The following is a 27,452-nucleotide window of genomic DNA, read 5'->3' on the forward strand; positions in this document are numbered from 1 at the left end:
TATCAGAGCCCATCAGTGCCACCTAACAGTGCCGCCTCATTAGTGCCCATCAGTGCAACCTCTTCAGCGCACATCAATGAAGGAGAAAAATTACCTGTTTGGGAAATTTTATAACTATGAAAATGTTGTTGTTTTTTTCAAAATGTTTGGTCTTTTTTGTTTGTTTATCAAAATATAAAAAACCCCAGTGGTGATTAAATATCACCAAAAGAAAGCTATATTTGTGTGGGGAAAAAAATTATAAAAAAATGGCATATGGATATGGGTACAGTGTTGCATTACTGCGCAATTGTCATTCAAAGTGCTCAAAGATGAAAATTGGCCTGAGCAGGAAAGGGTAAAAGTGCCCAGTAGGCAAGTGGTTAAAGGGATTGTAAAGAGAATTTTTTTTTTAAATAACAAACATGTTATACTTACCTCCACTGTGCAGCTCGTTTTGCACAGAGTGGCCCCCGAACCTGCTCTTCTGGGGTCCCTCGGTGGCTGTCTCGGCTTCCTCCCTCAGATGCTTCTCACCATGTGAACTCCCTCGCATGGTGAGAAGCATCTGCGGGCGCGCTCCCGTGATACAGCCGGCGGCTATAGCCGCTAGCTGTATCACACGGCCCCGCCCCCGGCGCTCCGCGTCAGTGGATGTGATTGACAGCAGCGCGAGCCAATGGCTGCGCTGCTTTCCATCCATCCACTCCAGCCAATCAGCGGCCAGGCTGAACTGTAAAAAGGACGTCGGGGGACGAGCGCGGGACTTTCGAGGGGTGAGGTAAGTAAAACGGGGGGCTGGGGGGGCCAGCACTGTCAGATGTTTTTTCACCTTAACGCATAGAATGCATTAAGGTGAAAAAACATTTACCTTTACAACCCCTTTAAGTTACATTTTTGTTTCGCAGTCAGCTGTCTAAGGACCCACCCACTGTCTGCTGCCTAGGGACCCGCCCACGGTCTAAGGACCCACCCACTGTCTGCTGTCTAAGGACCCGCCCACTGTCTGCTGTCATCCGTCATCCACAAGTGCGGCGGACCTAATGGGGAACTAAGGTTATCGTCGCCAATCAGGCCCCGCCCCCCAGCTTGGATGCTGTGCTGGGGATGCTGTTTGACAGCTACATCAGTGGGGAGTGGGGACCAATTACACCGAGCCCACGGAGTGGAACTAACAAAGCAGCAGCCAGATGATGTGCGAAGTAAGAGATGCAATATTCCTAATCTTAACAAATGACAATATTTTCTCACACTCCAGTGTTTAATGCTCGTATTGATAGGCGATGTCAGTTCATTGTCACAGCCCAGAGCACAGTATTTCCAGTCTGATGGTGATTGTAGTACACATGATAGGTCAGCCCATGCACAAGAGGATTCTGACTGGACGTTCTAATGGGCAGCACTGACACTCCCCAAGCATTCTATAGTCATGCTATGATTGCTGTAATGTAAGAAATCATTTCCATGTGTATGTTATACGGCTCTGTGCAGTCTGAATAATCGGACAATCCTGACAGCTGCATTATAACAGTAGAAAGCAGCAGAGGACACAGATCGCACGATCTCAGTGTCACCTCTACACTACATCAGCATAATAACACTGCGGGTCATGTCCCCTGACCTCATTCATTGTGTGGTGTCACTGCCCCGTCCCTCCTCCCGGAACGCCTCTGTCACTCGGACAGTGAACTTGGCATTGAAAAGGTTTGCTAATTAAACAAATATGAAAAAAAAGTTCAGCTGACTGCAGAAGCATCCGAGGAGGGCACCCTTCATTGAAGGCACAAGACTCAGAGAGAAGGCACAAGTCTGCCTGAGAGAGGGCACAAGACTCAGAGAGGGGGCACAAGACTCAGAGAGAAGGCACAAGTCTGCCTGAGAGAGGGCACAAGACTCAGAGAGGGGGCACAAGACTCAGAGAGAAGGCACAAGTCTCCCTGAGAGAGGGGGCACAAGACTCAGAGAGAAGGCACAAGACTCACCCTGAGAGAAAGCACAAGGCTCACCCTTAGAGAAGGCGCTAGTCTCCCTGAGAGAAGGCACAAGACTCTGAGAGGGGGGCACAAGACTCAGAGAGAAGGCACAAGACCCAGAGAGGGGGCACAAGACTCAGAGAGGGGGCACAAGACTCAGAGAGAAGGCACAAGACTCAGAGAAGGGGCACAAGACTCAGAGAAGGGGCACAAGACTCGGAGAGGGGGCACAAGACTCAAAGAGAAGGCACAAGACTCAGAGAGGGGGCACAAGACACAGAGAGGGGGCACAAGACTCAGAGAGAAGGCACAAGACTCAGAGAGGGGGCACAAGACTCACCTTGAGAGAAGGCACAGGACTCACCCTAAGAGAAGGCACAAGACTCACCCTGAGAGAAGGCACACGTCTCCCAGAGAGAAGGCACAAGACACTGGGGTCATTCTGCAAGGAGAACACAGGTGAGATGGTTATGATTGGCAGCATGGCATGGGCATCGTTCACTCCAGGATGTGCATTCTCCTCTGGCTGGGGAAGGATTACACATTCTGTGCTACAAGTCACAGAGAGCTTGTTGTAAAATACAATTTATAAAAATAATTAACAATACTAACAAAAATAATAATAATATCAAACACACAAGAAAAACAGCACTAAACACCTATGTATAAAGGAACATCAAAGCAACAACTCGACTGTGAGATATAGCACCGTCCCAAAGCAAATATTCAAATAAGAGGTTACGCTGTATTAAAAATAAAATAAAACTGAATACTCCACCACCGTGTAATGTGTGGTGTTTTAAAGATGACACCTCCACCAGATTGAGTGCTTGCCGACCAGCTTGCACAGATCTCCTATTACTGTCTGTGATAGATCTGTGCAAGCTGGTCAGCAAGCACTCTATCTATGGTGGAGGTGTCTCTAAAGCATCACACATTACACGGTGGTGAATGATGTGGATATCATTAGAAGAATTTACATTTGACGTTTGGATTTATTTGATCACTATTGTTTGGAGTATTTAATTTAATTTTATTTTTAATACAGCGCAACTTCTTATTTGAACAATAATAATATACTGTGTGTGTGTATATTTACATATATATATATATATATATATATATATATATAATTTCTTTTTCAATGCCTGTTATCAGTACATACCTAATGCTGTAAATTTCTATTATATTACTTTTAAACTTTACGTTTGTCTTTCCTTTGAAGCTTATTTATTATTTTATCATTTATTATTTTGAAGCTCTGTTCATTTATCATTACAATTGTGGAGCTGCTGATTGTCCATCCTGTGCTTAATGAGCCTGAAGCCCCACCCCATACACACTTATCAGATTTTCTGCTGATTTTTTTCCTTCAGATTTATCAAAACCATATAATATGAGGTCAAACCTTAGGAGTTTCAATTTGTATGCAATCAGGCAGGCCCTTGCACTACATGGTTTTGGTAAATCTGAAGGAAAAGAATCAGCAGAAAATCTGATAGTGTGTATGGGCCTTGATTCATGAGAACTAAATTGAAGTCATTGCTCATAGCTACCAATCAGATAAACATGCTCAATTTTCCCGTAAAACAAAACCTAACTGGTTGCTATTAGCAACGACTCACAATTTTATTCTCATTTTCTTATTCTTAAAGTGTAAGTTTACCTTTACAGAAAAATCTGTAAGGTGAACTTACACAGGACCCGCTCCTTAGCCACTCAACCCCCCAGTCCCTCTGACCTGGACCGCAGCAATCTCCCATTCTGAGCCCTGGTATATTCACGTCAGGAACCCGGGGCCTAGAAATCCCCTCAGCTGAATGTCCAAAACTTACCTCAGGGAATATTTTGGAGCATTCTAATAGGTCAGCACCGTCACATGGGCGGCCCCGACCAATCAGAAGCCGCATAGCCCATCCTGTTAGCTGGTAAGAAGACGCGTGGATGTTGAGGGGTTTTCTAAGCCGTCCAGGTCAGCCGTACCCGGGGGGGGGGGGGGGGGGGGGATGGGTGGGTTGGGGGAAAGGAGGAGGTCCTGTGTAAGTCTGTGCTTTCAGCCAATCATGTGACGGGTATTAGACTTGCACTCCCTGATTGACCTATGGCTCCAATCAGGTGCTTTAAAAATACACCCCCGCCGCTGTAGTTCAGGTGCCCGGCATCTGAAAAGAGGCCAGACGCCTGAATAGAGGGTGGTTACAGCGGCCATGAATAGATTCATGCAATGCACATATCTATCCATTTTACATATAGGGGCTGGCTGGAGAGAGGGGGTGGCGGTGCCAGTGTGCCCTTAATGGACGCATTGCCACTGGTCCATATACTACCCTAGCCTGTCCATATACTACCCTAGCCTGTCTATATACCACCCTAGCCTGACTATATACCACCCTAGTCTGTCTATATACCACCCTAGTCTGTCTATATACCACCCTAGCCTGCCCCTATGCTGCCCTGGCCTGCCCCTTGGAGTTGAGCTTAATGGTATGTCATAGAATTTTGCATATAAACAAGGTGCTGTTTCATGTAAGTCTGACTTCCTGATAAATGTATTTTTAGTATTAACTATCATGATATAAAATAATGAATGTGGGGGTCTTTTGGTGGACATGATTTTTTTTTTAGGTGGGGAGGGTACAGCATTTAATTCTAGGGCCCAGGTCGACAAATCCCAGGCACCAAGTCACCATGACGTCTAGAAATTGCATCCTGGTACCCCTGCTTTTGTCAGGTGTTTACATCCACACGCCCAGCACCCCTTCTTCTGCTATGGTGCATGCGTGAGGCTACGTACTGAAGACTGTGGGAGCACTGCGAGAGAGCAAGAGGGTGTCCATCACCACAGGCTGCATTGATGGGCACAGGCTGCATTGGTGTATACAGACTGCATTGATGGCACAGGTTGCATTGGTGGATATAGGCTGTATTGGTGGCACAAGTTGCATTGGTGGATACAGGGTGCATTGGTGGCACAGGCTGCATTGGTGGGCACAGGCTCCATTGGTGGCACATGCTGCATTGGTGGACACAGGAAGACTGCTTTGGTGGACACGGGCAGGCTGCTTTGGTGGACGCGGGCAGGCTGCATTGTTGGGCACAGATAAAGTTGTTACTATTTATTTTTATAACTTAATTCTGCATAAAACATTTAAGTGTCATTTTATGAGATAATTTATGAGGGTGTGTTTAGGGGCAGAATTAGGGGCGTAGCAACTGGTGACGAGTAACCCTTGAGGCTTGGCTAGCAGCTCAGGACTTGAAATTTTGAGCCCTACAGAAGGCAAGTGGTTAAAAAAAACTGGCTCCTAACTTTTTTAGCTGGCTCCTAAATTCAAAATTGATGTGTGGCAATAGATTGAGCCTCTATGAGTGGCCCCAGCAATCAACTTGCTATGGGTACATTCAGGGTAGAGGAGAAGCCAGGACTGCCAGTGGGGGACCCCAGAAGAGGAGGATCAGTGCTACTCTGTGAAAAACCAATGCCAGAGCAGGTAAGATCAACATATTTGTTATTTTAGAAAAAAAAAAGACTAAAATCATGGCCAAACAGGAATTGAAAGGAAATCCACGCAAATTAAGGGAATTCCTTGGGGACCTCCAGGTCACCAGAACTAGTGTCCCCATTGGAAGATTATCCCTCTATTACTTTGACTAAATGTGGTATTTTCTTTTACTTTCACTTTCAATGATAATGGTAAACAGGAGAAATAGAGGGAGGGGAGGGGGAAAATATTACTAACGGGGGCACAGACAGCAATAAAAACTGACAAGGGGTTCTAATCCCTGATAATAGTCCTTAGGTATGGCCAATGAATCTACATCGTTGGAAGACGTGATTGACAACAGATTTACACCACGGGACATTTTTGTGAGAGGGGGTTATTATTTTAATAAAAGAGGGGTTGCAGCGCAAAACTCTTGGATAGTGTGGGGTTCAGATCACAGTAAATGCGGATGGCTCTGGTGTAGCTTTTTTACAGCTTCAGATAGCTGCTGTTGCCTGCTACCATCTGTATCTGCATTGTCCAGCTACTGTAAATATTTGTGGCTATTGTCTCACAAATAATAAACTCTCATTTCTATTTCTCTCATTTCTCCCTCTTATATGCAGCCTAACCAAGCTGCTTACATTCTGTCCAGCCACTAAACAATATTGATGGCTTTTACCGCTCAGATAATACACTGTAATTTTTATTGCAAGTTAAAAACTGCATTGTCTTTTGTTTTTGCTGTCTATTCAAGTGCTCGTGTACTGTCCCGATGCTAGCCAATTTCTACCTAACACATATCTGAAGTCTACATTTTTCATATTTTTGGTAGTAATTGGGGATATTGGTACAGGAGGGAGGAGTTGATATTTTATTAAACTGTTACAACAATGCAGTTTAGATCTATAAAAAAAGAAGCTCACAACCTTACACCTGTTTTCTCACTGGCCAATTTTTATGAAGTTGAGGGCTTCAGCATTATTTTCTTTTTAGGAGTAAACTTTCGTATTGCTTCTAGATCTGTTGTGGCTGCTCTGAGAGTGCTATGCATCCATGTGGCTACTTTTCCTAAAAAATTATCTCGTGTGGAATGCAATTATGAGATTGGGGACGGAGAGTTGTTATCGATCAATTTTAGCCCTTGAAGCAGTGTTTCTCAACTCCAGTCCTCAAGACGCACCAACAGGTCATGTTTTCAGGATTTCCACTATTTTGCACAGGTGATTTGATCAGTTTTCACTGCCTTAGTAATTACCACAGCCATTTCATCTGAAGGTAAATCCTGAAAACATGACCTGTTGGTGCGCCTTGAGGACTGGAGTTGAGAAACACTGCCTTAAAGAATGGAGGCATCTCCTCAAAGGTACCACTGTTCTGGTTCTTATTCTGTTTTACCATAAGATTCTCAACACCTCTTTCCCAGAAGGGCGCGATGGGCGCTTTTCTTGTCTAGTTTCAATTACATAGTCTCATTCTTACCCGGTACTAAGAATGTAAGGGCTGATTCTTTGTCACAACAGTTTTCCTCCACTTCCAAGATGTAGTCGGTTCTTGTACCTGTGATTCCTCCTGTTCGTATTCTGGCTATGGTTCGCACCAGTCTCACTTCTTCTTTGGGTGACAAAATTCTTGCCGCTAAGATCCATTCTCCTCCTGAGAAATCTTGTGACCGCTCTGTACTGCCGTGCTCCAGACTTACCATTCTCCCAAGCCTGCTGGCCACCCAGGGAAGGACCAACTCTTTTGGGCCATTTCCCAACAATTCTGGTGGCCTTGTTCCATGTGTGCTCAGAGTAAGACACCACGACACCTTCCAGTGGGCCTCCTACAACCCATACCCAATGGCGAGAGGCCTTGGACCCACCTGCCAATGGATTTCATTGTGGAGTTACCCAAATCTCCGGGCAACACAGTTATCCTTATGGTGGTTGACCGGTTCTCAAAATTGTCTCATTGCATTCCACTTAAGAAGTTGCCCACATCTAAATAACTAGCTTCTATTTTTGCTCGGGAGATCTTTAGTTTACACGGGCTACCTAAGGTGATCCATGTTCTGGTGAGCCTTTTGTGCACAGTTAGGAATTTAGCTTTCTTTCTCCTCTGCATATCACCTGCAGTCCAATGGGGCCACAGAACGAGCCAACCAGTTCTTGGAACAGTTTTTTTACGTTGCTACATTTCTGACCACCATAACAACTGGTCAGACCTCTTACCTTGGACAAAGTTTGCTCACAATAGTACCATCAATACTGCTTCCCGATTGTCTCTCATGGCAAATTATGGTTTCCAACCATCCATGTTGCCTGACTCATTTGTTCTTCAGAGCATTCCTACATTGGAGGAGCATCTTCGTTGTCTTCATTCCACTTGGGTACAGGTCCAAGAGTCATTGTAACGTGCCAATGATAGGTACAGACTCCATTCTGACTGCAGACGCCTACCTGCACCTTCCTACCAAGTTGGAGACAGGGTCTGGTTGTCATTTCACAACCTCCGACTCCACGCTCCCTCAGTAAAACTGGCAACATGGTTTATTGGGCCTTTCTGTATTCTCCATAGGATCAACCCAGTGGCTTGCGCTTTAGACCTTCCTTTTAATATGCATATTTCTAATGTATTTCATGTCTTCTTATTAAAACCTTTGGTATGCAACCTTTTCACCATTTCGGTACCACATCCTCACCCAGTTCAGGTTGAGAACCATGAGGAATATGAGATATAATCTATCATGGATTCCTGTAGCTTCCGTGGGCGCATACAGTCCCTGGTTCATTAGAAAGAGTAAGGTCTGGAGGAATGCTCTTTGGTCTCATCCTCAGATGCACATGCGCCTGTCCGCCTTCCATAGGCATTTTCCCCTCAAACCTGGTGGTCCTCCAAGGGGGAGGGGTCATTGAGGAGGGTGTACTGTCAGGGCTGGGCTCAACCCTTCCTTCTCAGAGCTTTGTGCTCAGCTGTCGGTTAATTGCCAAAGACTCTTCCTTCCACAGTCACTCACCTGATCTTCATTTCCTGCTTGTCATCTTGAGCTGCTGGTTATATAAGCTCCTTGGATCAGATCGTTTGTGTCTTTGCCAACATATCCGGACTCTCTCTGCTGTATTTTCCTGTGAAAGACTTTTGCTTGGCGAACTTCCCTTCTGGTTCCTGATCCTGTTTGCTGCACCCGACTTCGCTGATCTCTGGACTCCTGTTTCTCTGGCTTGTTCTGACTACCCGTCCTGGTTACTGAACTCTGGCTATAGTTTAACTATGTTTGCTCTGTTTATACCATTTTACCATTTTATTTTTTCTGCACTTCTGCCTCAGTCTGATTCATGGTTCCTGACAAGGGAATTATACAATGAGAGACACACACCTTAACCACTTAAGGACAGAGCCTCTTTTTGAGATTTGTTGTTTACAAGTTAAAAACATTTTTTTTGCTAGAAAATTACTTAGAACCCCCAAACATTATACATTTTTTTTCTAACACCCTAGAGAATATAATGCCAGTCATTACAATACTTTCTGTCACACCGTATTTGCGCAGTGGTCTTACAAGCGCACTTTTTTTTGAATAAATACACCATTTTTTTAATATTGTGAAATATAATGTTATGCCGAGTAAATTGATACCCAACATGTCAGGCTTAAAAATTGTGCCCACTCGTGGAATGGCGACAAACATTTACCCTTAAAAATCTCCATAGGTGACGTTTAAAAAATTCTACAGGTTGCATTGAGTTACAGAGGAGGTCTAAGGCTAGAATTATTGCTCTTGCTCTACCGATCGCAGCGATACCTTACATGTGGTTTGAACACCGTTTTCATATGCGGGCGCTACTCACGTATGTGAGCTGGGCGGGGTGGGGAGCGTTTACATTTTTTTTACCTTTTATATTTTATTTTTACACTGTTCTTTAAAAAAAAAAAAAAAAGAAAAAAATCTGTCATTTTTATTCCTATTACATGAAATGTTAACATCCCTTGTAATAGAAAAAAGCATGACATGACCTCTTAAATATGAGATCTGGGGTCAAAAAGACCTCAGATCTCATATTTGCACTAAAATGCAATAAAAAAAAATCTCCATACCCTGCATGTCAAAGGATCCGATTGCCTCCGCCGCTACCGATGTTCCAATAGAGAATGAGAGAATCATTACATCCATGTTTTTTAAAGCGACAGACAGGAACGGTTATATCCCACTGGATTCTTGTCATCAGCTGTTCCAAAGGGCCAATTTTTACGTCTAAGGCATAACTGCACTGATTTAGACGAGTTTAAGAAAGAAGCTTTGGTTTTAAAATCTAGATTTTTGACCAAAGGTTATGATAACTTGGCCCTTGATTGTCTAATAACAGAAATAGGGAACATAGATCGCCAGACCCTTTTGGGTGATAAACCTCCCCAAATAGAAAACAGTGATGATTTTTGGACTAGCTTTCCTCACCACTTACCGTATATACTCGAGTATAAGCCGAGATTTTCAGCCTCTTTTTTGAGGCTGAAAGTGCCCCCCTCGGCTTATACTCGAGTCATCGCTGTCTGCCCGCTCGATCAGCGTGTCGAGCAGACAGACAGCGGCCATTCTGTAATTCAAAAGCCGCGCCTCCGGCTCCGCCTTCGCCTGTGATAGGCGGAACACTGAATTTCCCAGCAGCCTGTGTTCCGCCTATCACGGACATCGTATCATCCTCGTACTACGGACGAGGATGATACGATGTCCGTGATAGGGTGATAGGCGGAACACAGGCTGCTGGGAAATTCAGTGTTCCGCCTATCACAGGCGAAGGCGGCGGCGCAGCTTTTGAATTTTACAATGGCCGCCGACGAAGAGGGCACGGGACGGAGGCAAGGCAAGGCACGGCACGGGACGGGACGGGACGGGACGGAGGCAAGGCAAGGCACGACACGGGACGGATGCAAGGCACGGGACGGAGGCAAGGAGGCAAGGAGGCAAGGCACGGGACGGAGGCTCGGGACAAAGGCTCGGGACACAGGTAGGCTGGACACACACACACACACACACACACACACACACACACACACACACACACACACACGGATGGATACACACACACACAGGGATGGATGGAGACACACACACACAGGGATGGATGGATGGAGACACACACACACAGGGATGGATGGATGGATGGATGGAGACACACACACACAGGGATGGATGGATGGATGGACACACACACACACAGGGATGGATGGACGGACACACAGGGATGGACGGACACACAGGGATGGACGGACACACAGGGATGGACGGACACACACACAGGGATGGACAGGCATGTCTCACCCTCGGCTTATACACGAGTCAATAAGTTTGCCAGTTTTTTTGGGGGTAAATTGGGGGCCTCTGCTTATATTCGGGTCGGCCTATACTCGAGTATATACGGTATTCCAGCCAACATTAGGCTATAAAGAGAATAATCAAAAGACATTGGCCTGTCATTAAAAATGATGGGGTTCTTGGACCTTTGTTGTCAGATAAACCTTGTGTACTATTTAGAGGTGCCCCTAACTTTAGGCACTCTATACCACCCAACGTCCCGGTTCCGCCTACACATCCAACCTTCTTGGTGATCTAAAAGGTTTTTACCCTTGCAGAAAATGCCAGATCTGCAGAATAAATGCATTTCGTGGTAGGAGATTAGAGGAATTTACATTGGTTGGTGCAGGTACTACACATTCTATCAAATCATTTATGTATGTATGTATGTTATGTATGTTTGTGTACCTTTTAAGGTGGCCTTGTGGTTTAGAATATGTAGGACGCACCATCCGGATGTTACATGTTTGGCTAGGGCAGCACGTTGCTAATTTTCAAAAGGGTTTCGACAAACATAATGTCTCAAAGCATTATGATCTCAAACATAATAGGGATCCTAAAGGTACTACCTTTATTGCTTTGGAGAAACACATACCACATTGGCGAGGTAGCAATGATAGACGTAGTGTCTCAAGAGCTGAAACAAACTAGATACACAAGCTTGGATCTCATGTTCCTAACAGCTTGAATGTGGAGTGGGACATCAATTGTTTTATCAATAACTGTTGATGTCTCCTCCACTAGCGCCACCACGCTAGTATCAGCATTGCCATAATAATTTAGTGGTTGTAGTATCCTTCCTAGTTCTTTTTCTCCTATCTTTCTCCTTTTATGAGTTGTTTAACTCTATTTCCATTACTATTGGGACTTATGTTCCTCTTTTTTTCCACTTGATGATTATATGAGCAATTATGTGGTCTTATTTTTAAATGAGAAAGGAAGACTTTTTTTGTCATTTACTTTTTTATTTTAGACTTTGTGGTGTGATTATGTTTACTGATGGCAAAGCGGAAGAGCACTTTTTCTCCTTTGTTTTTTTTTAAGAATACATCCTTACCTATAGATAATTAATAAATATAAGGAAAAAGGATTTTGTATTGTATTTCTTTGTGGCAGTATTGCAACTGTCTACATGATGGCACTGTGTGCTTTTATTCTTATGTATTTGACAATTACCCATTTAGTGTTTTTTTTTTTAATAATATTATTGTTGCCCTTTGGGTGTCACTAGGGTGTCAATTCCTTTAAATAATGTGGCTCTCTGCTTTATTATTACCTAGCTCGTCCAATGAGCTTCAGCATCAGCTTTTCATATAATTTCCGTGTGACCAATGGCCCACGCACTTCCGCCTTGCTGTTTTGGTATATAATGCGCAGGCGCGGATATGTGTGCGTGCCCCTGATTACATCATTTCTGCGAATCAGTCGTAGGGTTGACACATACCCACGTACTGTGCATGTGCGGGACCTTTGGATACGGATCAAGCTATTTTAAATCCTTGCAAGGAAGTTTTTTGTCTTTTATATATCGGGTTTCTGTCTCGGTTTTTGTAAATCTTTTAATAAAAGAAATAAAGGGAACCTCTGCACAATTGGAGTTTCTTTTTTTTCTCCCTCTCAACATACCATGGCTGTATGCTGTTCTTAACACTGGAAGTTCACAGCATACCTGTGGATCTCTTTGTAATACCCCAGAAGTGAGCAGTTCCTGGCGTGTATCTGGGTGTCTCTGAAGAGTGCCCTGCCTTGATGTTTGTGGGTCGCCTGCTGGGGCAACATCCAATGCCTTTTCAGTGATTCTACTAAGCCTTATTTGTAGGGCTTCTGGTAAGTTTTCAATCCTATTAAGGTGACGGGAACACAGGCGGTGAATGATATATCTATGCATTAGAACTGAAGCTACCTTCACTGGATATTAGAGCTTATGGAATTTTTGTTTATGTGATATATTGTAGCCGCAGATTTTTTGTGAGGACTACCCTTGCACATGTTTTTTAGTACTTTGCACTATTCTAATCATATGTTTAAATATTATATATATTTATTTGTCATTTCACATATGGTTTGAACACTATATGACATCATTATCTGTAAAAAAAGAAATATAATTAATCTAATATAGCACTGAACATAGCAGGAGAAGGGAATTTGTCAGTCCTGAATACTTACATGTAATGAGTTAGCGATGGGATATGGTGAATGTGGGCCCAGGGCCAGGAGGGTTGTCTGTCCCAAGAGCTGAAGTAACATGGATTTCTTAAAATTTTCAAATGGAAGTGGAATACTCCCCAGAATCAAAAACTTTACTTCTCTAATCATGTGAAAACAAATTCCTTTTTTACACTGAATATCCAATCGTGTGCAGATGAAATAAGTAAACAACAACTTGCTTTCCAAATGATCGGATAATTGAAGTGTAAAGATCTTAAAGAGGAACTTCAGTCTGAAAAAATAAATAAAAGCCAGCAGCTACAAATACTGTAGTTACTGACTTTTAATATAAGGACACTTACCTGTCTAGGAATCCCACGATGTCGACCCCCCCCCCCACAAGCTGATTTGTCAATTGGCTTTGGGTGCAGGCACCAGCATAGTAAGTAAGGGAAACAGGCAGTGAAGCCTTCAGGCTTCACAGCCGGTTTCCTGCTGCACATATCTAAGTTGTGCTGTGCTTTCCGAATGGTCCTGCCATCTTCTAGGACCTGTATGTGTCCCAGAAGGTTATGGAGGGAAAGAGGCGGGTCTGGAAATGCATCAGCGATCTGCGATTTTACCCGGAAGTGGAAGGAGGTACCTGTGAAAACCAGGCACCTGCTCCTCCCAAAAAGTGCCAAATTTGGCAGTGGAAGAGGGGAGGGGTTGAACAAACTGAGCTTCCCCTTTTGGGTGGAGCTCCACTTTAAAACGCCTATAGTAAATCAGTCTCAGTGTGTGTAGTCTCTCTTCTTGAGCTGGACACACTTAGGCCTCATTAAGACAGCCACCTGCATGCCTGTCAAATTAGAAGGAATGGCTGTGCCTATGCACCCAGTGCGACCCCCTAGATCAGTGATGGCGAACCTTGGCACCCCAGATGTTTTGAAATTTCATTTCCCATGATGCTCATGCACTCTGAAGTGTAGTTGAGCATCATTGGAAATGTAGTTCCAAAGCATCTGGGAGATCACCATCACTGCCCTAGACTTACAGGGGCTGCCTGCATGCGGGATCTAGGCGTTATAGCCACCTAAACAAACACAATTCATGGTGTACAGCGCTCAGTGTCCATGTGAATTAGGCCTTACATGACCTACCTAAATAAGTAAATTAAATATTTTTATCTTCGGTTAGGAAGGCCCTCGCATGCAAAGTTGCTGGAGATTGTACAATCAGAATGGACTATGCGAACACATCTCCAGATGAAGAAAACTGTCTAGTTTTAATATGCCCAGAAGCACAACACAGGCAACCAAATAGCAGAGTTTCTGGTGGAGGACGAGGCAAAAGTTGGGGCTCTGATATAACTCTCTTTTCAAAGGAGTTTTCCATAAATACAGGCTGCAAAAGAAATGTAAATGTATCATGTCTGCCAAGCACTCTTAAAATAAACTGAATAGCTCTATTCACAAATTTGCTAGGCAAAGAGGTTACCTTGTGTCAAACTGCATTGAAACTGCCGTATGAGTTTCCATTTGACGTTTCAGTCCATTCTTGGCCTGGAATGGATCTCACAATGACAAATGCAGCATGTTGGGCTTTGGTGTCAGGAGGCAGCGCTGTTAGTTCTCAGAGCTGGATTTTTAGGACCATAACAAGTAAAAATTAAAGTGTGTGCAAGAATGGCCCTAACCTGTAACCTAAACCTTAACTCCACCCTCAACATAACGTAATACTCCCTATTCTAAACTTTTTGGCCAGGTTCACACAAATGCGAATTGGGTACAGGTTTCTCCGCATCCAATTCACATGACAGGTCCGGCTCTCAATGGGTCCAGGGCTGCCACAGTCTGCATTGAAGAAGGGTCCTGTGGGTCTCCTGGTCCTATTTAGGGGCAAATTCAGGCATTTTTTTAGTTTTTTTTGCCTGCGTTTTTACCTGGTGATCTGATGATCTGACCAGTAACACACCTCCTGTATCAGAGCGTCCCACTCTGGATGAAGGAGAACAGGGGGCATATTTGGACAACAGCATTATTAGTTTGGGGGGAGGGGAGTGTTAGATGTGCTAGCAGTTTTAAATGTACTAACAAATTGAAGCTGAACTCCAGATAAAACTTTACAAGCCATTCCAGCGAACATTTTTTTTCTTTTGAGATAAATGTTTTACATAAATAAATAAAAGTTGATCATTGTAAGCACCTCTGTCAGTGGCAAATGTTTTTTCTTATCACTGGAATTGATACATCTTACTGGCTAGATAACCAGATGAAAAAAGAAAGAAAGAAAGAAAACCTAAAAAAGAAAACTACCGTATATACTCGAGTATAAGCCGAGATTTTCAGCCTCTTTTTTGAGGCTGAAAGTGCCCCCTCGGCTTATACTCGAGTCACCGCCGTCTGTCTACCCGATCAGCACGTCGAGCAGACAGACGGCGGCCATTCAACTATTCAAAAGCCGCGCCTCCCTGTCTGTGATAGGCGGAACACTCAATTTCCCAGCAGTCAGTGGTCCGCCTATCACGGACATCCGCTCATCCTCATACTACGGACGAGGATGAGAGGATGCCTGTGATAGGCGGAACACAGACTGCTGGGAAATTGAGTGTTCCGCCTATCACAGACGGAGGCGCGGCTTTTGAACAGGGGAATGGCCGCCGTCTGTCAGACGAGAAGAGGTGCGGTGATCCTGGCATGGCCGCCGTATGTGCAGAAGCACACAGGCTCGGGACGCAGGCTCGGGACGCAGGCTCGGGACACAGGTAGGCTGGACACACAAGGCTGCACACACAGGGCTGGACACACAGGGATGGACGGACACACAGGGATGGACGGACACACAGGGATGGACGGACACACAGGGCTGGACACACAGGGATGGACGGACACACAGGGATGGACAGGCATGTCTCACCCTCGGCTTATACACGAGTCAATAAGTTTTCCCATTTTTTTTGTGGTAAATTAGGGGCCTCGGCTTATATTCAGATCGACCTATACTCGAGTATATACAGTAAATGCAGGCAGCACATCTAAGAACTGATAAGCTGCAATATAATAACTGTTTGCTTTTGTGTTTAATACTTCTAATTTTTAAAGTGGCAGTAAACTCTGCTCCGCATACCTACAGGTAAGCCTATAATAGGACTTAAAGGTAGGTACAGTGAATACAGTGCCATGAAAAAGTATTCATACCCTTTGACATTTTCCAGATTTTGTCAAAAACTGTATTTTGTATTTTATTGGGATTTTATGTGATAGACCAACACAAAGCGGCACATAATTGTGAAGTGGAAGGAAAATAATAAATAGTTTTCAACATTTTTTACAAATAAATATGTAAAAAGTGTGGTGTGCATTTGTATTCAGCCCCCTTTAGATCCCTTTCACACTGGGGCGCTTTGCAGGCGCTACAGCGCTAAAAATAGCGCCTGCAAAGCGTCCTGAAAGAGTGGCTGCTGTGTCTCCAGTGTGAAAGCCCTGGAGCAGCGCTCTGGCAGGACGGTAAAAAAAGTCCTGCTAGCAGCATCTTGGGAGCGATGAACGATCCTGCCCATTGAAATCAATGAGGCAGCTGGCATATCGCTTCTGCAGCAGCGCTTTGCGGTGGTTTTAACCCTTTCTCGGCCGTTAGCAAGGGGGTAAAAGCGTCCCGCTAGCCACCGAATAGCGCTGCAAAATTGGCGGTAAAGTGCCGCTAAAAAAAGCCACCCTTACTCTGATACCCCTAACTAAAATCTAGTGGGACCAATTGCCTTTGAAAGTCACCTAATTAGAAAATAGAGACCACCTGTGCATAATTTAACTGACAGGCTGTGCAAGGAGAGCATGAATAAGAGAAGCAGCCAAGAGGCCCATGGTAACTCTGGAGGAGCTTCAAAGAGCCACAGCTCAGGTGGGATAAGCTGGTTATAGTTGTGCCCTCCACAAGTCTGGCCTTTATAGAAGAGTGGCAAGAAGAAAGCCATTGTTGAAAGAAAACCATAAGAAGTCCCATTTGCAGTTTGCACGAAGCCATGTGGGGGACACAGCAAACATGTGGAAGAACGTGCTCTGGTCAGATGAAACCAAAATTGAACTTTTTGGCCTAAAAGCAAAACGCTATGGGGTTGATTTACTAAAGGCAAATAGAACATGCACTTTGCAAAGTACAGTTGCACTCTGCACAAACAGGTGCTCCAGAGCTTAGTAAATGAGGAAGAGCTCTGCTGACTTCCATCAGCCAATCACGTGCCTGCAAAAATGCTGTTTTTGTATTTGCCTAGCATTTGATTGGGTTATCCTTTGCAAAGTGAAGCTTTACCTCATTTACTAAGCTCTGGAGCACCTGCTCGTGCAGAGTGCAACTGCACATTGCAAAGTGCACAGTCTAATTGCCTTTAGTAAATCAACCCCTCTGTTTGGTGGAAAACTAACACTGCACATCACCCTTAACACCATCCCCACCGTGAAACATGGTGGTGGCAGCATCATGTGGGGATGCTTTTCTTTAGCAGGGACAGGGAAGCTGTTTAGAGTTGATGGGAAGATGGATGGACCCAAATACAGGGCAATCTTAGAAGAAAACCTGTTAGAATCTGTAAAAGACTTGAGACTGGGGCAGAGGTTCACCTTCCAGTGGGACAACAACCCTAAACATACAGTCAGAGCTACAATGGAATGGTTTAGATCAAAGCATATACATGTCTTAGAATGGCCCAGTCAAAGTCTAGACCTAAATCTAATTGAGAATCTGTGGCAAGACTTGAAAATTGCTGTTCACAGACGCTCTCCATCCAATCTGACAGAGCTTGAGCTATTTTGCAAAGAAAAATGGGCAAACCTGTCACTCTAGATGTGCACAGCTGGTAGAGACATACCCAAAAAGACTTAATTACAGAGAAAGGTGGTTCTACAAATTATTGACAAATGTACACCGCACTTATTATTTATTTGTAAAAATATTTGAAAACCATCTATCATTTTCCTTCCATTTCACAATTATGTGCCACTTTGTGTTGGTCTATCACATAAAATCCCAATAAAATACTTTTATGTTTTTGGTTCTAACATGACAAAATGTGGAAAATTTCAAGGGGGTGTGAATACTTTTTCAAGGCACTGTATCTATTAAACGTGTACAGTTTAGGAGAAATTCACAATTTGTAGCAGCCAGTGACATCATCAGCGCATGTGCACTGTGCTCTGAGTAGATGGCACACTGGAGTATGTCATCCTTTGAGAGCGCTGTGCCACAACTTCTAATTCCATCAGTGTGCACAAGAGTGATGTCATCACTGCCCAACCATTCAAACGGCCCAAAAGCTCAAACCTGGAAGGAAGACCAGGTGAAGATGAAAGTGCCGACATCGGTGACAGCGTGCCACTGAGGGCTTTGTTTTAAGGTAAGTCTGTCATAATGTGCTAGTATATGGTTAACACTAGCACATTATTACCTAAACTGTCCGGAGTTCCTTGTAGCTGGAATTATCAGGGCATGCAAATAACAGCAGCCACTCAGCCTTTTAAAACTAATAACAGGCTGACAGTAAGCATGGCTTTCGCATGTAGCCACACACAAATCAGACACCTGTGGTTAGGGATAGATGTTCGAGCCTGAACGCAGTCACGGCTATTCTCATGCCCTGATCATCCCAGCCTCAAGAATCTTCTGGAATCAAGTGGCTGTATGTAAATGGCCACGTAAAGAAGGCTTTAGTATTTGTTAAAACTGTCAAACAAGAGTCTTTAATTGTACTTTAAATGGTAGGGTTAATTTTAAGAATTAGAAGTTAAAGCAAAATTAAAACCAAAAGTAAACATTTATTATATTGCAGCTTACCAATTCTTGGATGTAAAGCATGTAAGCATGTAAACAGCCGCGTGAATGTGGCCTAAATCCAATTAGTATGGGATGCACAAGACTCACAGAATAAACAAAAAACTTTCAACCTTCCCCGAATGAGCCAAATTCTCCATTTGTTTCTCACAAATTCCCTCTCCCAGACATGCAGCTCACAGCGAGAGGGTTTCCGCAACAGAGGCAGTGCCGGGGCTAATTATGGTCAGGTTCTTATTGGCAGGCCACAGGCTTGTAAACCAGAGGTGACAATCCTGACAGCCACAGCACCTGCAACTTTTTCTATTCCATGGGCAGAGCAATTCTGCTCTGAATCCAGAAGCAGTGCAACATTAGATTCACAAGCAGGCACAGAAAATAGTTATGTATAGGGGGGTTCTTGGCAAAAAAGACCCTCCAAAGACCGTGGAGTTCAAAGTCTAAATCATGATGTGGACAAAGGAATAGCAGGCATGTGTCTTGAGATGCACATCAGCAGCACTCCATAAGAGAGCAGCAAGCTCTAGTAAAGAATTAAAACACAAAGATGGTGCTTTCGCTGTAAGTGCAGTAAAACAATATGCAAAAAAATGCTTTTTTAAGTTAAAAACCTTTACAAGAAGTAATAAATGTACAGGCTCATCAGATTAAGAAAGACTCCCAGTGAGAAGTTCTCCCTGTACTATCCTGGCAGCGTATCCCATAGACAACCAGCGGTGTGGAGCGGTGGTGTCAGGAAAGCAGGAAGAGCCGCCACGTTGCCGGAGCCAACATGAAATTTAGGCACCCGGATGTGAAGTCAAACGGAGGCGGTGCCGCCTTTCAGAGCCTGTTCACTAGCTCCTTCTTCATAACCATGGATTAAGGGCAAATGTGATGTTTCTATAGTAACTAAGGCAGGACTAAGGGTGGGAGCAATGGCATCATTATATAAAACACATATACTAAATGACAGATACTTATAAAAGGGGAAAAATTTATAATAATAATGAGACCAAAAGGAGAAAACAGAGTTAATGTGGGACAAACAACAAGAGTACAAGCTTAATTTACAAACTAAAAGACAAACATAAAACAAAGGGGATGGTCTATGCTCGTGGAACCATAAGTGCCAGCAGAACCTCGGAGCATAAATAGAGGAAAAAATTGGTAAAGAAGTTTTGTAAAAAAATAAGTAAATAATAAAAAAAAGGGGATATATAAAAAATAAAAGACTGTAAAAAAGGTATAATCCGGAAGTCAATATTCAAGTGTGATGTATATGTAATATATAGGGACAAGGATATACAGTTGTGCTCATAAGTTTACAATCCCTGGCAGAATTTTTGATTCATTGGACATTTTTCAGAGAATATGAATGATAACGCAACAACATTTCTTTCGCTCATTGTTAGTGTTTCTCTGAAGCCATTTATTATCAATCAACTGTGTTTATTCTTTTTAAATCATAATGACAACAGAACTACCCAAATGACCCTGATCAGAACTTTACATAACCCAGTTCTTAATACTGTGTATTGCCCCCTTTAACATCAATGACAGCTTGAAGTATTTTGTGGTAGGGATATTCCTCTTGGCAAAAAGCCTCCAGTTCCTGTAAACTCTGTCAAGCGCAGTCTTGCATGATCTGCACGTTTGAGATCTCCCCAGAGTGGCTCAAAGATATTGAGGTCAGGAGACTGAGATGGTCACTTCAGAACCTTCACTTTATTCTGCTGTAGCCAATGACAGGTCAACTTGGCCATGTGTTTTGAATCAATTTCATATTGCAATGTCCAAGTACGTCCCATGCGCAGCTTCCTGGCTGATAAATGCAAATGTTCCTCTAGTATTTTTTGATAACATACTGCATTCATCACACTTATCAATGTGGCTAATTTATAGGTAAGCATGGAAATGAATTGGGAAGAGGGAGACTTAAGACAGGGCTCAAAACCAGAACATTGGTAGTCATGTGGTATGAGCCTAAGAGAACCAGCAACATAATGATAAAGGTAAACTTGTCGTGCTTTTTAAGGACATTTTCCTGCACAATATTTATTAAGTAATTTTTAACGAAGATATTTTTAAGATACAGAATCAATCTATATGACACAGTCTATATATGTGAAATGTATTCAGGGAGACAAGTGATCATAAAAATAGTTACATTTATTGGTTGACAATAGACAAATATTTACATGAAATTAAAATACAGATTGCATTACTTGATCATTTGACAATTAATGGAAATACCCTCAAACTGGGCGTAGTAGTACCCTGGACTTAATTATCACCATTATCACTTCTCGGTAGAATCAATAACCTTTTGATAATTGACAATTAAACAGAATGTCTGTATTTCACACGTCCAACAGTTACTATACTGCAGGTAAGTAAGTGGTTAACGATGTGAAATAAATTAGACATTTGTTTGTCAATAAAATTGGCATCTATGCAAAAATAAATTTATAATGAAAAATTAAATTTAGAGAAAAATCTAAAAGGCGGTTATTGATTCGGGAGAAAGATTTTCAATAATAGAATATTCAAAAAAATCAATATTTAAGAGAACATAGAAGAGATGATAAACATATATTTACCCATTCCAAATGGCTATTAGTGTGGATTGTTGGTTACCAGGAATTTTAAGATGGCTGCCGTGACTTTCAACATAGATTCTCTTACAGAGGAATTACTTTGTGTGACCTCCAAGTTCCAAGGAGCAGGGATCTTCGTGAATGTAAAAATATGTATTCATGCATGGTGCATGAGTATCAGTTTGTCTGGGAGTCTTCCAGTGTCCCTTCTCAGGGGGGGGTCCCTAAGCTTCCCCCTGAGCTCCCTCTCTCAGCTCTCCCCGAGCTCTCTTCCTTTATGGCATCTTTCTAGTTTCTTAAATATCCTCTTAAACAAAAAGATCATAAAATTATACTAAGTTCTGCCCAGAAGGTATGTGTTCCCTCCTCATTGGCAGGCAACATGTAATGGTTAGCTTTCCCAGGAGCCCAGGTGTCTCACATGTGTTTGGGGTTTTATCTCTTTAAGTTAATATTTTTATTTCTATAATATGCGTTCGTTTTTTATATATGTTCTAACGAATATATCTCGAGTGTTCAGGAATGATAGTATAATATAAAATACACTTAACATAATTTTGAATAATCCCCATTGTATAAAATGGTTATATATGTATATCAATGTATATCTATTAAATCTTTAGTCCATTTATAAAGGACACAGGTTAGATATATATCAAACAATATCACATACAATTATTATCTATATGGATACATGTATAATTCGGGTATCCAATCAATATTTGTTTATCTAAACATAGGTTAAATTCTTATACAGTTATAATCACGATTATATGTTTTTCTTAATACTAATTTGTTCCTAAAACAATTCTACTAATAACCTTATACTTTCATATATATTTTCTTTATAACTGATTTCATCAACTCATTGGATACTAAAATTATAATGTCTCTGTTGTGACCTACAAATATCACATATAGTTTGAATTACTTGAAGTACTTTTGAAATATGTCTGACTTGCATATCCCTCTTACACCATGTTTTGAGATGAACCTTGAGCAGTTCAATAAATGTTTCGATCTTAGTTGTGCCCTTCAAGTCTCGACAATTCACACAATAGGTTTTGTTGATCTCTCACTTTCTGAGACAATGGGATATTTGTTCTGGTCATTCAGATTTAATGACTGTTAGTCACAGGTACAACCTAAGTATGGCCCAAACCTTGCCATATATATTTGCACGGCCTTCCTTGTCCATTCAAGGAGATAGATAAGAGTTTTTTTGGTGTCTGTGACAAAACATCCTTTTGTTCAGGCAACATCTTGTTTCAATACAGGCTTGTAAAACCTACAAGAATAACTAATCCCCTGAACATTTGGAAAAACATGTGAGATCCTGTATTTTGCTTTAAAGTTCTCCAAGAGGGTCACAGTTCAATAATATCAACATTATAGTTCATCCACTTTTTTGTAGGCCTACTGAAATCTCATCTCTGCCAGTGAATATTAAATGTATTTCTTCATGAATTCACAACAAACTATAATGGTGAAATAATAAATAATAAGACAGGATAAAAACAAAATGTAGCAACACCATGTATATCATGACAATAACATGCTAAAAATACATCTGCATAGAATATAGGACTTACTGCAATTAATATTTATTAAAATTATCCAAATGTGTATTGAAAAGCTGAAACAAAAAGAGAAAGGTCTATGAGTGATATTGTGTAGATGCTCTACATAAAACAGTTATTAAAGAGAATTGATTTCCAATTTCTCATTTAAACCACCCGGAGATAGAGCATCTAGGGCAAATATCCAATAGGTCTCCCTTCGGCATAGTTTTTGGAAATGCTCAGCCACAGGAAGACCCCTAGGCAAAGCCTCAATAACCTGGACCCTAACATTGTAGATTTACCATGATTTTTAAAAAGTGTCTATACCATCTTTGATAAATCTGCAATTTTCTCCAAACCAAAGAGTTCATATGGTTCTACCTACATAAAGTAGATTGCAAGGACAGGATAAACAATAGACCACATACTCAGATAAGCATGTATGGAATTCCTTGATCTTGTAGGTCTTGCCTTTAGTTTAGAATTTCTTCTGTCCATGCTGGACAGAGCGATTAGTCTTGCACAGGGGCTTGCACCATTGATACATGCCTATAATGGATAGAAATGTAGGTAGAGATGAAAAAAGTGGCTGTGGTTTATTCTTAAGCCTCGCACACATGGTACGATTGTTGGCCAAATGAGCGCCTGATTTTTGTCAAAAGGTCGTGTGCCAGGATCTTGTCTTCCATACTAATGGTACACAATTGTCGTGCCACAAACAGGAACATAGTGACGTACTATGAGAAATTTCAGCTCTTGAGCGCCACCCTTTGAGCCCCTTCTGCTAATTTTGTGTTTGGTGAGCATTGATTCCTAGTATGCCTGTTTGTATTTTTGACTTTTGTGTTACAGATTTGTGTACTGACCATATGAAAATCTGACATCAAGCCGCTGTCTGACGAAAATTTCTTAGCCTGTCATCCAACATTTGTTGGCCGAAAATTGGACAATTGTCAAAAGGAGCATACTAATGGTAAGATTTTAGAACAACAGTCTGTCAACAGACAATCCCCTGCCAACAATTGTAACGTGTGTACGAGGCTTTAAGCTTATTTGGAGCCAGTTTGCTTTTGATACTAGAAGCCTTTCTATAAGCAAACTTGGGCTTGTCTGGTATAACAGACTCTAGATAACTGATCCTGTTTAAGAAGGGGCCAATGTTTACACAGTATGTGTTCCATCATAAAATGTGGGGTTTATGCTTGCTCCACAATATTAAGTCTACAAAACTGACTCCTGGGGATGTTGTTAATCCACCGTGGATGTTGGCAACGTTGATACTTGAACTTGGAGAAACAAATATGCAGGGGTGGGTTTAGTGTAGTTTTTGGCATAAATATGGTTGCCTTCATGGCACATCTGTAAGTCTAAAAAAGGCCAATGTGTCTTTATCAGTGATTGAAGTGAAGGAAAGACAAATATCATTACTATTGCAGTGGGCCACAAATTCATGTATCCATGACTCACTGCTGTCCCAGATGATAATAATATCATCAACGTATTTTACATAATACTTGATGTTGGAAGCAAATGGATTGTTGCATCTTAACCTTAAAGGCCAACTCCAAGAATGACAATAAAAAAGAAAAAACAAAACACCCATCACCTTTTCCTGCCCATACTGCAAGGGTTGATTAAATGCTCTTTAGATCTGGGTGATGAGGAATAAGGTGTAATACCTTACTCCTTCTTCTAGCAGGCTTCCTCCATTTGTGCCAATGGTTTGCGCCAATGGTCCCCTGAAGCCTCTTCTAAATGATCTCATCAAGTACAATGCAGGACCAATTGTACACAAGTTTGGCAAGGAACCACTCACAAACCTGAGTGGAGATAAGCACCGGAACCTATCGGAGCAAGTAGTAAGGTAAATATTATATCCTATTCCTGATCCACAAGAGTTAATGAGCATTTAACCCTTACAGTGTGTGTGTGTGTGTATGTGGGGGGGGGGGGGGGGGGCTGACCTTTAACCCTTAAAGTGTAATAATGCATTTAAACCCAAGAATGTAACTCTTTTCATTAATGCCCTCCAGCCCCCCCCCCCCCCCCCCATACTCACCTGAGCTTGATTTTAAATCCAGTACTGTGCAAGAGAGCAGGGTCTCTCTCCTCTCTCTCTCTTCTCACTGGACATGGAGGCAGAGACAGGAGCCATTGGCTAATGCTGTCAATCAAATCAAATGATGAGGAAGCTGGGGCAGGGCTGAACTAGTCTGTGGGCAACAATAGACAGCAAGCTGAAAATAGGTATTTACATCTTTTTTACACAGGTTAGTCAGCATAGGGGTTAGGAGGGGGTAGGGAGCCTTTTTTTAGACTAGTTAAACTTTAGCTGGAATTCTACTTTAAGTGTTATGGTTCGAGTTAAGGGCTAGCTTTAGGAAATAGTTTTAGTCAGTTATACCCAACCCAAGCTTTGTGTTTTTTTCACGAAACAAAACTGCATCTGTACATTCAATTACACTACAGTACAATTTAAGGCTCACCTGGTGTTTGAGGCCATAGACACTGGATGCTGTTGCACAGAATCTGTCAAAGAGCTGTGAGTATAATTAGGTGTAACTTTGGCCTTGTGCAGAGTGAGTAGAGGTAGGAGGTGTAATCAGTACATGGAAAATTATGTTTGATCGAACCATCACTGACAGTACGACTATATATATAACTATTTTTCATTTTCTTCTTATTATTTTTCAGATGGCAACCACAACAGCAGAGAGATGTAATGGTATGGTATGGTTTTGGATATTGTACTACACGTTACTGCTATGTTATACTGCATACTGCCATATCTATTTAACAATAAATATTCTTATGTTTCCTACTGCAAATTTTCTTTTGAGTATAGAACTATTTAGCATGTATTAAGACAGCGATATTGTGTACACAATCTGGGCATCTGTACATCTAAATTGTATAGTATAACATTTAGCTACCATGTATAAACCCTTCTTTCACCTAGAAAATGTTGCCGTGATTCTTGTTTGGTCTGAGTGAAGAAAAATCACAATCAGGCAAAAAAGCTGAAAAACTCCTCACTAGTTCTGGGGGGGGTTCCAGCCAGGAATGCCCCTGCCAAAAACGCTGATAACAGCCTATGCGTGCATGGACAGTTTATTGGCTGCAGAAAAAAAATGCCTGAAGCCAAAAACAGCCGCTGTAAAAACGTCCAGTGTGCATAAGGCCTTAGTTGTTACTTTTGTATGATTCATTATAACACTTGCATATGCCCTTGATTTATTATTTTCTTGTTGTCTTTTCAAGATACTTTCCAGTTTCGAATTGCTGATATAATTGGTAAGAAGCGTAATGGATTACCACTATCATCACAGGAGATCAGGCATGTGGTGAAAGAGACAATGAGAGGCCAAGTTCAAGACAGTCAACTAGGTAATCAAAATAAACAATGAGTAATCCCTACCCTTTACAGCTAATCCCAGATATTGAAAGGTTCAGAAATGTATAAGTACTCTGGAACCAATGTACAAACCAAAGGTTTAGCCATTTAAAGTTAAACACTAGGTATTTGCCTGAATTGCACAATTTTATCTTGTTATGTATTCACTACAAAACATTCAACTGTACGTAAACCTTAAAATCAAAATGAAGGTAACTGTAAACCCCTATATATACACCTGAAGTGATTAGCCTGAGGTGATACAGAGAGTTAAAACTATGATACCTAAGATGTACCTGTTTATCTGTGACCCTCTCTCCTCTACAGCCATTCAAAGTAGTGAATTCACACAGCACTTCTGAGTTTCAGATAGCAGGGGGTGGGGATCTGATGTCACACACTTCACAGTATAGAGCAGAGAGCTGAATGAAATCTGAGGCCAGAGAGGGGGACAGAATTCCCTCCTCTCCACAGTCTCATACGGAAACATGCACAGTTGTGGCTGTCCATCACCTTCTGTGTGCTGGAGGGGGGGCAGTCCATCTCCTGGGATTGTCTGGTGTCAACATAAACAAAGAAATGATGCATGTAGAAAGCAGAGGGAGGAGAGTGGAGATAGGAACCACACTAGGTGCTTTGGATAAAGGCAAGTATCTACTATAAAAGTGTGATGTCATAGGGTGGCATGGTCACTGGGTGATGTCACCGGGTGTCCCTGCCCCATGTATACTTACCAGCTGTCATTTGGCGAGTGTCTCTGGATGGGACCGGTTCATGTTTGGCAGGCCACAGGATTTTATTTTTTCGCGCATTCCGGTGGCCAGCATTCTTTGTGATGGATGCTGGATTTACATTGCTCCCAATGTAAATCCAGTGTCAATCACGAAGAATGCTGGCCACCGTCCTGCACGAAAAAAAAAAGTTTATTTATTTTAAAATAAAGGACTTGGCAAAAACTGTCTTCATGTTTCTATTTGCTTTTCAATTTTTTTGTTGAACCCCATACTCATTCACATTGGGGGGGTCAGGATCTAGGGGCCCCCTTGTTAAAGGAGGTTTACAGAATCCAATAAACTACAACCCACACCTCCACAACCACTGGACCAGGATTGTGGGGAAGAGACCTTTGTCCTCATCAACATGTTGAAGGCATGTGGCCTGGTATGGTTCAAAGGGGGGGCTCGCCCATCCG

General features: G+C 42.3%; 1 protein-coding gene across 3 annotated transcripts in view; it reads left to right on the forward strand.

Annotated features, from left to right (window-relative positions):
* The first annotated feature begins 1,070 nt into the window (after positions 1-1,070).
* Positions 1,071-27,452, forward strand: part of TYMP (thymidine phosphorylase) — a 61,020-nt gene continuing 34,638 nt past the window's right edge. Inside the window, exons 1-4 of one of the 3 annotated variants that reach the window (XM_077470085.1) lie at positions 1,071-1,181; positions 23,719-23,839; positions 25,561-25,591; positions 26,128-26,253. In XM_077470085.1, the coding sequence (XP_077326211.1) occupies positions 23,837-23,839; positions 25,561-25,591; positions 26,128-26,253 (160 nt within the window). In that variant the 5' untranslated portion in view covers positions 1,071-1,181; positions 23,719-23,836. Of the gene's footprint in view, positions 1,182-1,407; positions 2,412-23,718; positions 23,840-25,560; positions 25,592-26,127; positions 26,254-27,452 lie in introns of those variants that run through there. The other 2 variants (XM_077470084.1, XM_077470086.1) reach the window with 2 other exon arrangements.

Source organism: Lithobates pipiens, unplaced genomic scaffold, assembly GCF_037356315.1.
Source record: "Lithobates pipiens isolate NorthernLeopardFrog02 unplaced genomic scaffold, aLitPip1_a1.2 Scaffold_8, whole genome shotgun sequence".
In the NCBI taxonomy this organism is placed as follows: Eukaryota; Metazoa; Chordata; class Amphibia; order Anura; family Ranidae; genus Lithobates; species Lithobates pipiens.